Genomic DNA, 16151 nt, shown 5'->3' on the forward strand with positions numbered 1-16151 from the left:
TTCTCATAAATAGCTTCCATGAGCTAGTCTAAACGCTCACAAGAAAGTACATAAAATTGGACTTGCAGATCACAGACTAGACTAACTCTTTCATTAGGTTTAGGTTCATCTTTTTTATTCGGCCAGTTTAGCACAATTCTTAACAAAGAGAACACGGAAACTTAATAATGTCGCAAGCAAGATTTTGCTCACGCCACACATTTATGATCACATTGATCAATTAGGCTGCAGATTAAACACTGCATAGATAAAAAGATCACCTTCAAGCAATAATACAATGGAAGCAACAAAAGTGCAAAAGCGGATTCTCAAGAACTCTTTGCCCAAACCCGACCAAATAATTCTACGTAGCACAGACTGATCTACACGCAGACAATATAACCCAAAGGCATCAGTTCAGTGAGATCTCAGGCAGCATTACCCTCCAATACAATGGGTAATTTGTTTATTGGAATGGAACGCATACAAATTCCTGACACTAGACAATAATGTGGAGGAAGCCACCTTATTAGACAGAAGAATGCAATGATTATTCCAATCCGTAGACCAATCACGCAAAACTTCACTGACAGCTGCAGGAGACTACTGCATTCAAACCAATGTAGGTATATACAGCAAGAACTGATATACATACCAACTTTAATCGATTGAAATGCTATTTCCAGATATTACAGAAGCCACAACTGAGAGAACCGGTAAAGTACATGTAAAACACTATCATATTTCTTGTGTTTATCATCATACCCACAGGGAGATGAAAAGGTGTGACTAAACCAAAAAGGTGAAAAGGACCGACAAGGACCCCTTCGGTATTTTTTTTCCTTTTTACTTCTCCCACTAAAAGCCACTAAGTGAAAGATAATCTGGGTGAAAGAAAGAAAAAAATGTACAATTTCTTTTGCACCACAACACAAAAATTACTAACAAAATATCAAAAGCAACTATGGAGGGGCAACAGAAGCAAAAGTTCATGCTTGTTATGCTCAGGCTCGCTTGTTAGTACTTACTCTAGATCTGCCTTCTCATACTTTCTGTGTATTGGCCATCTGCTACTGTGCACGAGCTGGCACAGATAACGGAGGAAAGTCGACTTCATTTTTGAGATGGTATGTCTGTATTTTACTCCTGCATGTTGAACCAGAAATGATTTAAACAGGATCCGAAGTATATACTTGATCACAAAAAAGAAAAGAACCTTGTTGTCATTTGGATTTCCATATATTATCTGAAACCCAATTAAGACTAACAAAGGGAAAGTACAAAAATCACATGTTGTGATAGTACCCAAAATAAGAAACAGTGCAGAAAATCGAATTGAAGCCCACAAATCATGAAATCTTTATCAATGTGTAGCTAAGGAAGATACCCTTCAACATTTACAGCCGAGACTGGTCTGGGTCTAGGCATTGTCACTGTAGGAAGGTCGGACGAGTGCGCCTGAGTTTGTGTACTGGAAACCGGCTGCATACTGGCTTCTGATGAGGGAACAACGGGAGGCCCTTGTCTGAAAGACCCAAATTCAACTTTCTCAGAAGGGTGGGAGACGCCATTAGAATGGGAAGAAACCCTTGAGACAGGGCAATTATCCTGGACAAATGCTGGTGGCGCAGGCTTCCCACGACTTGGAAGGGGTGGAAACTGTTCGGGTGGAAGCTCATAACTGTCTTTTTCAATAAAATTCAGCTCTGTTGTGGCTGCCCCGTTATTATCACGGAGTGTTCTAAGGAACTGCCCATGGGGAACTGATAGTTCATTCTTTCTTCCTGGCAAGGACCTTTCCTTGTGTGGCCGATAACTCTACAGAAAATCAAAAGTATCAAATTACTTGTAAGATAACAAGAACAGGTGACATATGAAGTCAGAACTAGAAACAACAGAAACCAAATGACTTCAGATCTAGTAGCTATAAGGTGACCTTTTAAGACAACACCCTGAAGCCCAAAATGACCTGAGAATTAAAGTGAGTACCGTGTTTGGGATGTATGTTCCCGTGTTTGGGATGTATGTTCCTGTTCCGCGGGTTTTAGATTTTTCATCCATGCCAAAGGCAGCACCAGGTATGATGGGAGGATTCAAAGGGAAGAAATGTGATGTTGAGACAACACCATTAGCCTTCATATGCGGGAAGACATTATGTTTCAACTGCATAGACCGGCGTAAGCTGTCGCAAGCATTCTTATTTTGGAAATGAGAAATTAATGGAGGAATAGGCATATAAAGTCCAAAGAAAGCATTTCTAGCACATATAAGGCTGTGAATGTGATTGTCAAAGTCCCCACCAAGGTCTGACAAGGAGTTGAGAGCTCCACTAGTGCTGGTTGAGGAGTCTTCCCAACAGACAGGATCAACCAGACCTGAGATCCACTGACCATCTAGTTTACCCGCAGTATCAGAACTTTCACTAAACAAATCAAATTTATGATTCGTTCTCAACACAGACGCTTCAGAATCCTTTCGTATAGCGGTATCTATCTCCCGGTGAGGCCCTTGGCATGGCCTGGAGGAAAATTTATTTTCATATAAAGCAGAGCTTTTTGCCTTTGATAGATCAGGATGTCTTGTTGCAATCTTCCCGTTCTCTTGAAAAGATGGGGACAAATAAAGATGAGGAGTATAATATGCCCTTCCAAGGGAAGAATTAACTACTTCACAAGATGGAGATGTGCACTCCGATCTTCCATTTGTAACTATTGAACCTGGAACTCTGGAGGTAGCAAGTTCTTCAGCATCTCCACCCGAACAATGTCCTGATATACCGTTTTCTTTTATATAACCAAATCTTTCCAGCAATTCCAGTGAGGAAACCAATCCGGTAGTAGATCTCTGTGGTTCCTTTCCAGTTCCATTACTAGCTTTCTTGTGCAATCCCGATAGCTGAATGTTACTAATCCCCTCCTGCAACAAACCCTGGGAATAAAACTTAGATTCGCCCATCGGGCTAGTAGAACCAACAGATGGTGGGTTCAACACTGTTTCATCCCTTCTAAGTTTCTCAACTTCCAATTGCAAGGATGCCTGATCAGACCCATTAACATTTGAAGGTGGAACAGAAACTTGCACATCTGGCCTCTGCCCACTTCCATGTCTGTCCAAAGTGTTCAAGAAAAACTTATGGAGTTCATCTGCAATGTTTTCCGACGGTAGCAACAGGATCTGACCAAGCTTTCTCGCACCATATGTGAATGCACTACGTATCCGATAGAAGTTCCCTAAATGTGATAAAATCAGGACATCACAAACCCATGGCCATGAAACAACAAAGTGTTAAAAACAGATAATCACAGGAAACCGTGACCACCAAAAAAACGGTGTAACCACAAACACGCAAAAAAAATAGGTAAGGAGCTAGCAATATGTCACCAAGGCCGTTTGCGTCATTAGTAAATTTCAGCATGCATCCTGAAACTCTTCATAATGTAAGCTTCTATGCAATTTATTGTGGTAACCTTGCCAAGATGCAACGAGATGGCTAAATACATCTCTCTCAAGCATTTGGAGCCAAAACATTTCCAAGTGAAACCCTGAGTTTAAACTCTCTTTTTTGAAACACTGGGCTGGCTCCATTATTCTTTGACTAAGTTCTACCAATATTATAAAAAATGGTAAGAATGCAAAAACCTTATAAGCTCTCAAAAAGAAGAATTAGAAAGTATTCCCGAAGAATATCGGAGAAAAGAAAATCAATCTGTCAAGGATCATGATAATTGCAATCGCCAAGAAGCATACAAGTGATACAACTAGAAGATCTACTATGATATGGATGTGAATAAATCAAATGTTGCAATAATTATAAAGAAGGTTGTTAAAACACCATTAACAATGGAAGCCTTACCTTTGCTGACACTGCGTCCAAGGTTATTATTCTCTTTTAGTGGATCTACTATGTTAAAATGCTTCTGCTGAAATGACCGTGAATTTATATCATGACTCCTGGATGGAACTGAGAACATATCAACGTATTTTCTCATATCAAGTAACAATGCGTCCCCACCATTATCTGGTGTCTCAGCTGAGAAAAACACAAACAAGAGAAAATAAGGAAATCCACCAAACAAGTGGATGTATCTGATTTATCAGTATTAACATTGTGGCTTACCAACTATTTCAGGCAGAGAGGATATGCTGACTGGTCCACTTAAATTGATGCAGTAGTTATCCCAATCAAACTTGCTATAGTAATCCAAAAATCTATATAACACCTGTAAAAAGTAAACTGTTAAACTAATAAATTTCGTCAACATGGACATGCATGTACATGTACTTGCAAAAATAAACAGTTGAGAATAAGCTGGTTCCAGACAAATTATTTCAATGATCAATACAATCAGCCTTCCCATCAATTTATCGTCATTTTTAAGTAATCTGATTGTTGGCTAAGCCGCAAAGGAACAGAATAAACTAGAGATGATTCCAAACAATCGCTAAAAGCTTCGCCCTAATTCTGATTTTATATGACCTTAATGTTAAATTTCATGTAGACGGAAAAAGAGAAAGAATAGACTAAACATAATCGGTCATCTAGTTCAAAAATCACAAACATTTAAGCACATTAGTCTTATGCTGAATTAATCATAAGAGAGCACATTGTAAAAAAAATTATAAAGATTGTAAGCTATAATGCTAATCTGCACTGACATTTTTAATCCATGTATGCCATGCGCATATCAATGACAAACGCTATTTTTCCTAAGCACTTACCGCCAAAGGGCCATTCAGAGACGAATGGAAAAGATGGAAGATATACAAAACCATGGTCTCTAATGCGTAGGTCGATATCAGCCCATGATGAGCACCAAGGATGCGACTTTCATAGTAACACCAAGCTTTTATCAGTATGATACTGCGCTTAAAGAGATGATTTTTTACAATATCACGGTCAACCTGTGATATAAACAATAACAACTTATTAGCTTACATCAAAACGAACTTGTGTCACAGGACACTATATTCAAAATCCAAAATGCAGGTTCGTGTGTGTGTGTACGTGTGTATGGATATTGGATAGTGAATTTCTGATGCAGCACACATGCAAGTTTGTCAAAGGATATCCTCACAAGAAGTCAGCTTGATCAGACACTAATAGCAAATTTGATAACTTTAAAGGGCGCCTTTTTTTTTTCAAGAAAACTGAGCAAATTCAAAGACTGAACTTTAAACTTCAAGAAAAAGAATTTATCTTTTGTCTATGATCTACACGGCAAAAAAAGTGCATACCAAGCTTAGACCTCGGCGTTCAAATTATGTAACTGACTTAAGAATAAAACAGAGCCAAAAGGTTGTACATCCCTTGGAGAACAAATTCACAAGAAATTTTATTTTTGGCGTCACAAATTATGTTACCAAATAAATCAAGGTTGAAACTTGAATTGTGAAATTATCTTAATTGAGATTAAACTCACAATGAAATCAGACAACTCATATTTCTACTTAGAAAATGATGTTCACTCCGATGAAAAAAAAAATCCTTTTCAAACCTCTCAAATAGTCTCATTATCAGTTAATTAGTAAGCTGGTAGGGTTCCCCAAACCCCCCATCCTTTTGGGTGTTTTCTCAAAAAAACACTACTTCCTAGAGGATGGCAACTCTAGAGAGGAAAATTAAGTCTCACAAACTTAGGTGTCATATTTGATGGGGTAAGATAATGTTTAAATGAAACGCCTTTAAAGAGGATCCCATGAAGAAGAGATTGCATTAGAAAGATATTCAGCCTTAAACAATTACTATGGAGGCCCAAGATACTGCAGTTGTATAAATATTAACTGCATTCATTACAAGCTCAAGACACATAAGCGCTTGAACTGTATTTTGACTTAAAATCACTCCATAGATACCAATTACCCGTAAACACAATCGTATATACGTAAGCATGTGGATATCATATACGTAATCATCCATGAATAACGTAAAGTATAGAACTGATGATAAAAAGCGTCATGTTCTGTCTGCCACCCAAGCATATGCCAGTATTCTCACTGTTATTGTTGTTCTTCCGCTTTTTCACTTCTCTCCTTTTCTGTGACAGGCAATCATTATGATGCTGGTTTTGCTTTAATAGTAACTTTCTCTAATTCTCCCTAGATATTTATAACAGATATTAGCGGGTCTCCGGTTCCTATTCATAAATATTTCCTCACCTAAAATCAATAAATGTTCTTCATAAAATTTATGAACAACTAACTGCTTCCTTCTTAAAACCATTCTCAAAACACCATTTATGATCCTTACAACTTTCTCACAACGACCTTAATGACTTTCCTTCGTGACACTCCCCTTCATGTCACAATTCTACATAATCTTTCAAACTTCTCCTTTCCATTTAGCGGAGTCCTAATATGCAAACCATTTGAATAGTTGCGTCTTTTCCACCCCGGAGAAAATGCTCTAAGAAACAATCATTCTTCACAAACTGATTGTGCGGATATGTAGAACATACCTTCATGGGACAACAAAGCATGAAACAGAAAACTTGGTAACCTATGACCACTTACTGATTCATTGAATGTGCTGACCCAAACCGATACCTCGTAGGTCTAGACATCTAGTTCATGAGTACCACACATCTAGTCCTGGACTAAAATTGCTTAGGCTCAGACTCTCAGAGGAGACGATGGAAATATTGCACTAGAAAGAAGTTCCTCCCACAACAGAGCTTGGTTGATTATTCATAGAATTTTATATTACCAATCAAAAGAGAAAGAATTTCCTATTTCAACTCAGTTTACTATTTATTCACTTAACAAAATAAGATCACCACCATGCCATAAACGGCATGTATATAACCTGACTTCAATTAGATTCTGATATTCAAATGCATTTTTCAGCATTTCATCCATTTATCCCTTTTTCTTTTCTCATTGGTAAATATGTGATAGAGTATAAATACAGAAAAAGGATGACAATGTTTGCCAACACTATAACAAAACGACGGATGATATCTCTGCCTTTTCGGTAAGAAGAAAACTTGTACTCAAAAAATTGTATTCAGGAACGCAAAATTATAAGCAACGAATCTTTAGTACGTATTACTTACATAGATATGAACCTGACCGTCTTGGAAAAGGATTCAATAAATGGTGGAGAAAAGCTTCCACAAGAAAGTATGATAGAAAACGGAACAAACAAACAGTGAAAAAGGAAAATCTGACTAATACTTCTTTTTAGCATCTAAATGAAATGACTGGAAACAACTAACCTATAATGAGATTGAAGTAAGGAATTGATTACGCCATAAAGCTGAGCCATAATAGAAAGTAGTCACAAATTATCATCCGACTATGCACTGTGTAAGCCAAATTGATATTGGTTCTTTTCTACCTATACAGAATTATTGAAAAACAACTTCGCAAAGAAGAAGAAACGATTTCCACTTCTTTAGGGGGAGAACAGATTTGGGTGACGAATTTCCAAGTGAGGCAACAGGCAGTCTTAGGAAACTTTTACCAACTTGGGAAACTATATATCTAATTATCAACAATAGAACGGTGCACTAATATTATTGATCTCCATGGAGATTATCCCAACAAAAAATCGGCTTACTCAAATACCATATTTACTTATTTTACTTTGCTTGGATTTCAGATGTACTTAAAGACAAACACCGAAAAAAAAAAAAAAAAAAAAAAAAAAACATACAAATATAGAAATATCGACAAAATAGTAGGCATTCCTCCCCACAAAATTAATGGTTTTCAGGGATGTAACAGTTGTCCTCAAAAAGCATGAGCCCTTTTCGGCATTTTCACCTTTACTGTGTTTCCATATAGACCCTCTAAATAGGAGCCATACACTGTGATGCCCGGATACAAACACTGATACGTAATACAACACAGAATGTTAGAAAAACAGAACTTAATACGCCTACGCCTACGCAAAACTATTTGCTAATTATGTTTTTCACCGAACAAGTGAATATTGTTTTCTTATTTAATGAAGTTATGATAATTTGTAACATTTAATAGGCTTTAAACAATTTAAAATGAGCATAAATGTGCCAACTAGTCTAATCAATTGGAAAAAAGACGTTCGCTTCTGGTTTCCTCTCTTTTGTTTTCTGGTGAGTGGGGGATAACTATCCTCAGCATCCAATATGTATCGATGCCGTATCATGTCCAGAACGGGTACAATGGCAAGGAGGTGTATCCCAGTATCATAGGTCATACAATAACAAAAGTTAGCATTCAACACATGTCAACATCCCTATCGCACTTGGTATTCGACTATTCGTCATGCCATAAACAGAAGGATAAGTTCAACTTCATATGTATTTTGGATGCTCTTGTGGGATCAATAATTAACATTAATGTATCCTCGGTTTTGATCAGTAGAAATAGTCATTAGAGACTTGCTATAAAAACTTACTACTTAATTATGGATTGTAAAGATTGTATCACGAATATGTTCCTTGCTCGGCCATGCGTGATTGCATCCCTTTGCTTTAGCGTTCTCTCACTGTTGTAATTTTTTTTATCTAGTATCGATCTTGTATTTGTTTTTCCCTTTTGTTATATCTGAGTGGGATATCTCAACCTATGAAGTTTTTGGCTATATATATATTTATAATGTACACATCACATTTTACCGATTCCAAAAAAAAAAGATTGTATCACAAATCTTTTGTTGAAATGAAATACAACTTGTAATGATAAACATATACAACAAAAAACTAAAAAACGCATGCCCCCCCCCCCCAAAAAAACACATACACACACCTCCAATTTTCTTTTTAAGAAAATGAGCTTAAGCTCACGCTGTCTCTCCCCAACCTCCCCTCATTATCACTATCCCTTTCCCTTGCCCTTTCTCCTCATCTTCTTTGTTTTTCTCCTAACCTCAAAAAAGACTATTAATCAATGTCTCCTTCTCATCACCACCACCACCGCCCCTAGCACCTGTTCTTCCTTCACCTGTTCTTTCTCTCCTCTTTCTACTCGAGATTTTTTATTGTTCGAGTTCAGATGTAAACCGTATTAGAATTGATATTTTGGTTGTACATCGGTATTAATTTCTCTGGCTCTTCTAAGTTTTATGGGTTAGAAGAAAAGGAAGACGGAGATGATGACGATGAGATAGAGAGAGCTCTAGCGAATGAACTTCAGCTTAGTTTCTTTCTTTTTAAAAGAGGAGGAGATGGTTACAGGATAAGAATAACACAATTATTTTACTATAGCCACTTATTTTAAAACTATCTATCTCCAAATGTAAATAATGTCCTTTTTACATGGAATACCAACAGCTAAGTAATCTTTTAGAAGAATTCATCAAGCCCCGCATCCAACGCATTTGACTTCGTATATGATAGTTCCATGATTGGTAATTCATACTTTAAGCATATCTTCACTTCCACTTCAAAATTCAGAGACCAATTATAATGTGGAAAAGTCGCACCTGGCTCACTTTTAACATTAACTACTTTGCCATTTTAATTTGAAAATAAGAAGAACACGAGTTCTATTCTTCAAGCATTTTAAGCAAAAACCATTCCAGACTCACTTTTCACATTAACTACTTTGCTATTTTAAATTGGAAATAGGAAGAACACGAGCTCTATTCCCTAGTTACCATGCTGCACGTACTTTGTATTTACACCCAATGTCAATACATGTAAAGGTGGGCTTGAGATAATAACAAGCTTAGAAGTCCTACATGGTCTGAACACCAAAACTAGATCTCAAATCTAGATTCTTCACCCTTGTTACTACTATTAAGTTGTCCATACCTACGGACATTGCCAACAACAGTACTGCTATAAACATGCCTACATCATGTGTTCATCAGCCTCTTGACATTTCTAAATGCCATTGGCATGGTTACTACCAACAAATTAACCATACCAGAATATTTGAACATGTGTTGTGCTTGTGCTTGCGGGTGTCTACACGTCATCACTATTTTTCAGGAGTTCAACACACATCATTCTAACAGTTACATAGAAAGAATGAAAAAATGATATTTTTCTCTCAACCACATGTACACTGTCCTCCATATGTAACTTGTTCTCTCTCTCAACTTTCACTTTTGCTTTCACATATTTTAGAGTCTACCTTTACATCTGATGTACTTCAAGGCAATCTCTCTCTTGTTTTTTTGTCTTGTCCAAAATTCTATGAATATCACCACAACCCACATCATCTTTTTTTATATTTAGTTTTTTATCTGCAAAAGATAATGCATTCCCATATTCAAATTACAACCCATCTTGGGCTAATCCACCTTAGCAAGGAACTCAAACTCAAATCTACCACTCGCCTAAAATTCGAATATAAAAACGGCATCTTTACAAAATTTGGAACCTCAGGTCCTTAAGAACCGCGACACCCCTTGACCAATCGTACAAGGTTTCCTTGCCTTCCACCAATATTGTATGCATCTTCTAGATCTTGCGCAAAATTTTTGTCTGCTTGAGTTCATTCTGAGGTACCCAAACTGATGTTTTGTGGAAACGATCCGCTATCCATTTGGCCCTAGGTAAGATAGGATCTATAATGATGTCTCTTCCTAAGGCTTCCTTAACGTCATAGTATTACGTTTATGTAAACATATGAAGCACAAAATGGCACTTTATAATTGAACCTACATTATTGTGTCACCGTGTAAATGAGATACAATCTACATATAAAGAAAAATTGAACACCGCATGTGATATTTAAAGTAACTTTTAAACAACAGCAGTTATGATGATAAATAGATATCCTTAGCTTTACAAGACCAATCACTTTGTCCAAGTTAAGGAATGAATTATTAACACAATTAATTACATAAAACAAAAAAAAATGAAAAATGAGGAGAAATCCTTTACAAAATACCTGCTCCAGAAAGCAAAGGGTACAAAGTCCTCCTAATTGATTGAAGGAGATATCAACTACAATGTTTTCTACCAGGCATTTAATGAGCTTTACCTGCCATCAGAAATACAAAACTCAAAAATAGTATAACTACAAGTACCTAAAATATAGTAATGTAGACATGTAGTATGATGATTATCCTCAAGTAATTCAAGTGCAGGGTGACATCAATTTCTTTCTTTGATTGGACAAAATGCGAACTTATAATTTGCTCTGACAATCACCAAACTGTCATCAAATCAAAATTCTTACTTGCGTATCAAGACTGTGGTCTGAAAAGCCTTTTCTTATTGACAAGATACCCAAAAAAAAAAAAAAAAACTTCTTTTGTTTAAATTTTTTAACCCCTCTCCCCTGCTCCTCTCTCTGCCTCTCGCTCCCCCCAAACATCTTAGAAACTAAAAATATTGTATCCCACTAATGCATAAACTCTACAAAATTGAAATGTAAGGTATTATTTTTATATCTAGGATGGAGCTGAAATTAAACAAAAATCAATTGTGGGGGAAAAGACTCCCTTAAAATTCAGATAAAACGAAGTAACCAATGCAAGAAAAAAACATCCTATACAGTTTGGGGTCTGTTGCACTTTTTGATGGGGTTTTGTGTTTGTTTTGTTGTCTTTGATGTGATCCTTTCACACCATTGAGGGTTTGGGAGATGAACCAAGTTGAAACGAATTTATATATTAGAGGCTATGCCCCTCCCTCATTATAATATATCTCTTTGCTTGGCAACTAAAAAATTTAAGAACGAAATAACCAATCCAGTAACCAAAGAAAGGTCATACTACACAAGTACACACTCTCAATATAAAATCTTGAGATATTACGGTTCTCCCTCTTAACAAGTGACCCATTCATAGGGAAATAGAGCCATACACAAGAAACTCCTAAAGACCACAATTGAAGTCTTGAAGATAGGGCCACTTCAAGCTGCCCAAATAGATAAAATATCCCGCTTTCAGAAATGTCCAATTTAACGTTTGACAGTTAGTCTTGTAACACAAAAAGAACATTTAGCAATTCTCAAATGACCCATCCACAAATATCAAAAAAACAATAAGAAGAAAGTCTAAACCATCCAGCAAAGAAAATAGAGCTATTGTTGATAATGCTCTCTTCATTGTCCTTACACAAAATGCACCTTAAAGTCTTAATTCCCCTTCAAGAATGGTCCACTGCAAAAATCTAAACATTTGAAGCTTCAAATCTAGGAGGAAATTCGGCACCTCAAATACGCTTAGCTTTCGAAATGCTCAGAGGGAAGAAATTTATAACACATATATGTGCAGTCCCCTTCTGTGCCCTATTATCTTGCAACTCTATTTAGACCAAGACTCTTCCAACATCATCAACAAGACTTTCCTCAATCTCGTATAAGGTTTGTCAAATGTTGAAGCACCGCAATCACCTACTTTTAAGGGGGGATATATAAACTATTGATGTCTCCTAAATGTTCCTGGAGACTAGAGCAAGGAAATCAAATATTAGTATCCTCTAACTTTTGCTCAGATATGATTAGCCGATAGCTGGATCCTGATAATAGACAGCAGAGAGTAGAATGATAAATTTCTCAGGACAATTGAGGAAAACTGTTACTCCATAACAGGCATAGAACAGACCAGCTAGAAGAGTTATATAAGTTGGTGAAATTGGAGTGGGAAATAAAACACTGAAAGTCTGCAAACAGTCTGAAAAAGAAACAGAGCCAACACATCCATTAAAGAAAAATGGAGTGCAGTTGAAAAATGTTTAGCATAAAGAACCCTTCAGCTTCGGGGTGATTTCTCCGAGGTCTATGCCAACTTACATCGTTTTAGTTTACCCTCCATCATTCACAGATTCACTCACAGATGGTGTTTCTTTCTGTGACTTCACTTCCACAAACGCATGGGGATATAAGGGGCAAGGGATGAGATAGTGAAAAAACGGACTTAGCTCATCAAGTATATCCCAACATTCCAGTAACATCAAGGATTGGTACACGTCTCAAGAGGACAGAAGGGCATAGGAAAACCACTGCTTTTGAGACTTTTCAAAAACTTCAAGAGAATGTGTTGTTAGCCTAGAATTGTGTTCCCGAGCAACTAGAGAGAACTTAAGGTCCGTACGGATGGTCAATATTCATGTTAGTATGGTCATGTGAGCAGCGTGGTCAATGTAGAAGCATAGGAGACAAATGGAAGCACAAGGAACTAGGTGGTGGCGACTGGAAGCGTACATTTTTTATTTATTTTTTTTGGCGTGCGTGCACGCGTGCGTGGGGGGGGCGGTTGAATATCATGGAGCACCTTGTTTCCTGATGTATATTACCAACAAGTATATTCAACGAAATATTACATGCAAGCATCCGGACAGCCTTAAACTCCTTTAAGGAATATGTGAAAGGAATTCATTTACTTGGAAGTGCTAAATATATAAAATACATAGTGTGGTGAATGGTGATTACTAAGCTTCAAACAGACATCAGATAGTCTAGCATGAAATTAAAATTAGGTTGCCACTTATATGCGGTATCACTGATTTTATTCCACTACAGATCCAAATCATTCTTGGGCTACGATGCAAGATATTTGGACTACTTGGAACCATTGACGCTTGGTATATACCTCTTGAGTGTAAGGAAGAAGCAAAGGTCAACCTATTAAAATCTCTTCAACATGACAACATTGAAAAAATAAAAATTTGAAAGATACTTAAAAAGAACCACCAATTTAAAAAATACAAACAGAATAACAGAGTAATGAGAGTATGAGTTTCAAAGAACAACATAAATGATAGAAAATATGGAACCCATACGCCCAACAACTTTCATATGCGACAAAGTCGAATCAAGCAAATTTTATTTATGAAATGTGTAATCATACTTGAAGTGAAGTACTAAAGAAAATGTCTACGCTTCAATGCTAACCTCGGCATTTATGTACTGTACATCCTTCACTTCAAAGTCAGCACCTTCATTCTGTTCCTCCCTTTCGAGGACAGCACGGACATCATTTGCTAAGGCGTCCTCAACAGATTGTACACTAAGAGCAGTAAGGTCAATGTCTCCGTCGGGAAGGTAAGTCTTGAGCGGCACTGATCCAAAAGGGAAGACCTGTGATAAGATAAAAAGTAAATGACCATAACATAGCTTCCAATCCCTTAATATATAATTAAACTGGTAGAGTTTAGAGAGCAGCTACTGTAAAATAAGTGACATTATAGACAATTAACATCACGTTGTAAATATCAAGATAAAGATATAGAATATATGAAGCATGTGTCACCCTACTAGGCCGACATTCATGATGCTCCTCCAAAGTGTAATACCATAAGGCCCCAAAGTTTCCTTTGGTCTCCATTCAATCTCCTTTTTCCCATATTCATCCACTATTACATCCCCCTCCCCCCTCCAAAAATTGTTACCTTTTCTCTCCATATCTCCACCATGGCCCAAAATATCGCCGAGATATCTCGGTAAATTGGTACACCGATATCGATATTTCCGACATATATCCACCGAATATTGAACCCCTTTTTTTCCGAGATATATCAGAATTTCCGATATGAAACTTTATATCGCCGATATAATTGATATTTCCGATATAATCGATATATATCGGTTGACTTTTTGACCATTTTTAAATATAAATCCGATATTTCCAATATATTTCCGATATTATATGTCCGATATTTCCGATATTTTAAATAGTTTGGACTGGTCACCAAAAAAACCGATATATCCGATATATCTCGGTTTTTGGGTACACCAATATATTAACCGATATCGATATTTTGGGCTTTGATCTCCACAACCATTTCGCTAGCAAAGCTTCCCCCATGACAAATAAGTGCTAATATCCAAGCCCCGGTATCCTTATTAAGACAAAGCCTCTCTCATGTAATGAATCTTCTTCCTATGTTCACTACACCGCAACACATATCCTCTATAACACCATCTCTAATTGTGGTGCTTCATGGTATAATCTGAAGAACAATTGAAGGATAGGAACTATCTCGTTTGGTCGCAATCTCATTAACCCCCATTCGGATTTGGAGAGACCTAGATTGCCTATCTAGAATTTTCCTACCGTGGTTGTTCAGCCTAGCCAATTTGTTTTGTATCTGACATTGAACCTTGGAAGATTTTTGCAACGATATGGACTACTTTTTGCGCGTTCTAACCCTAGTGTAGCAGGATGTGAATCAGCTCATAACAAGAAACAACAACAAGTTGTAATCTATTTAATTGTTCTAGGGAATAATGAGTAGTTCAAATACGATACTTTAAGACACATTAGACTCCGGGCGATTCTACTTCTCTCACTTCAACAAAATTACAGTAGCATCTGTTATTTCTACTATTACCAATATATTGAATAAATCAAACTAGCTGCATTTCAAATATAATAAACCATCACAACTTCTAAACAAACAATACTAAATCAAATAAATAAATAAACACAGACTTAGGGGCAGTTTAAAAAAGTCTCACCTCACTACCAAGATAACCACCGATTAAGCTCTGAACATACTCAATAACAGCTTTTCTCCTCTGTTCAGAAACAACAGTTGGTTGTATCTGTGTTATAATCTCTTCAGTTATTTCTTCAGCTCTAAACCAACATTCTTCAGAAACTGAAGATGGGTTTGGATTATTATTATTATTATTATTAGATAATGATAATGAAGATGGAGAAAAAACACGTTCTTCAATCGAAAAGCCGTTTGGCTGTATCGACAAAGCTTCAAGATCGCCCATGCAATCCAAAACAAAATAAAAAAACGTTCTTTATAATTTAACAAATGCCCACAAATTCTCAACACCTTAATCTCAAATGAACAGTTTCAAAAACTGAACAAAATGAGATAAAACCCATTTTCTGAAACGCTTTTTTCTTCTAATTAATGGGGGTAAAATTGATAAAAATTGGATTTTTTTTTTTTTTTTTTTTTTTTTTTGAGTTGTTTTTTTCCAAATTGGTGAAAAGTGGTTTTAGAGAAGAAGGAAATAAAGTGAAAATGAGTTGAAGACTTTGAAAAAAAAGGTGGGGTTTAATGGATTTGAGAAGAAAACTAGTAACGAACAAGAAGGACTTGTTTGGTTTGGCAAGAACAAAAACCCTTTTTTATTTAATTTTAATAATTTTTATATTTATTTATTTCTAATTTTGTTTATTGTCCAAAATAACACATGTCTTACAAAAATTAATGTAATATATAATAAATGAGAAAATCTTCTAATTCTTTTTGTTTACTTTTTTTTTTTTTTCTTTTCTTTAACATTAATATGCCTTGTGTCTTTTTTGGTTTATTTGTCATTTA

The 16151-nt window shown here is 36.3% G+C and overlaps 1 protein-coding gene across 2 annotated transcripts; it reads right to left on the reverse strand.

The window, feature by feature from the left end:
- Positions 1 to 590: 590 nt before the first annotated feature.
- Positions 591 to 15951, reverse strand: LOC147483640 (PAP/OAS1 substrate-binding domain superfamily). Of its 2 annotated transcripts, none has more exons than XR_015204972.1 (9): positions 15322 to 15951; positions 13756 to 13941; positions 10804 to 10896; positions 4699 to 4881; positions 4097 to 4199; positions 3833 to 4009; positions 1969 to 3209; positions 1285 to 1797; positions 591 to 1125 (listed from the first exon to the last, which is right to left on the reverse strand). XR_015204972.1 is itself a non-coding variant. In XM_086577917.1 (9 exons), exons 1-9 carry the CDS (start codon positions 15586 to 15588, stop codon positions 1050 to 1052), a joined length of 2757 nt encoding a protein of 918 aa, XP_086434043.1. In that variant the 5' UTR covers positions 15589 to 15951; the 3' UTR covers positions 591 to 1049. The 2 variants fall into 2 exon arrangements, 1 of the variants encoding a protein (XP_086434043.1); XM_086577917.1 differs by having other exon boundaries at positions 1367 to 1797.
- Between the last annotated feature and the right edge of the window lie 200 nt (positions 15952 to 16151).

This window comes from Coptis chinensis, chromosome 8 (assembly GCF_015680905.1).
Source record: "Coptis chinensis isolate HL-2020 chromosome 8, ASM1568090v1, whole genome shotgun sequence".
Lineage (NCBI taxonomy): Eukaryota > Viridiplantae > Streptophyta > Magnoliopsida > Ranunculales > Ranunculaceae > Coptis > Coptis chinensis.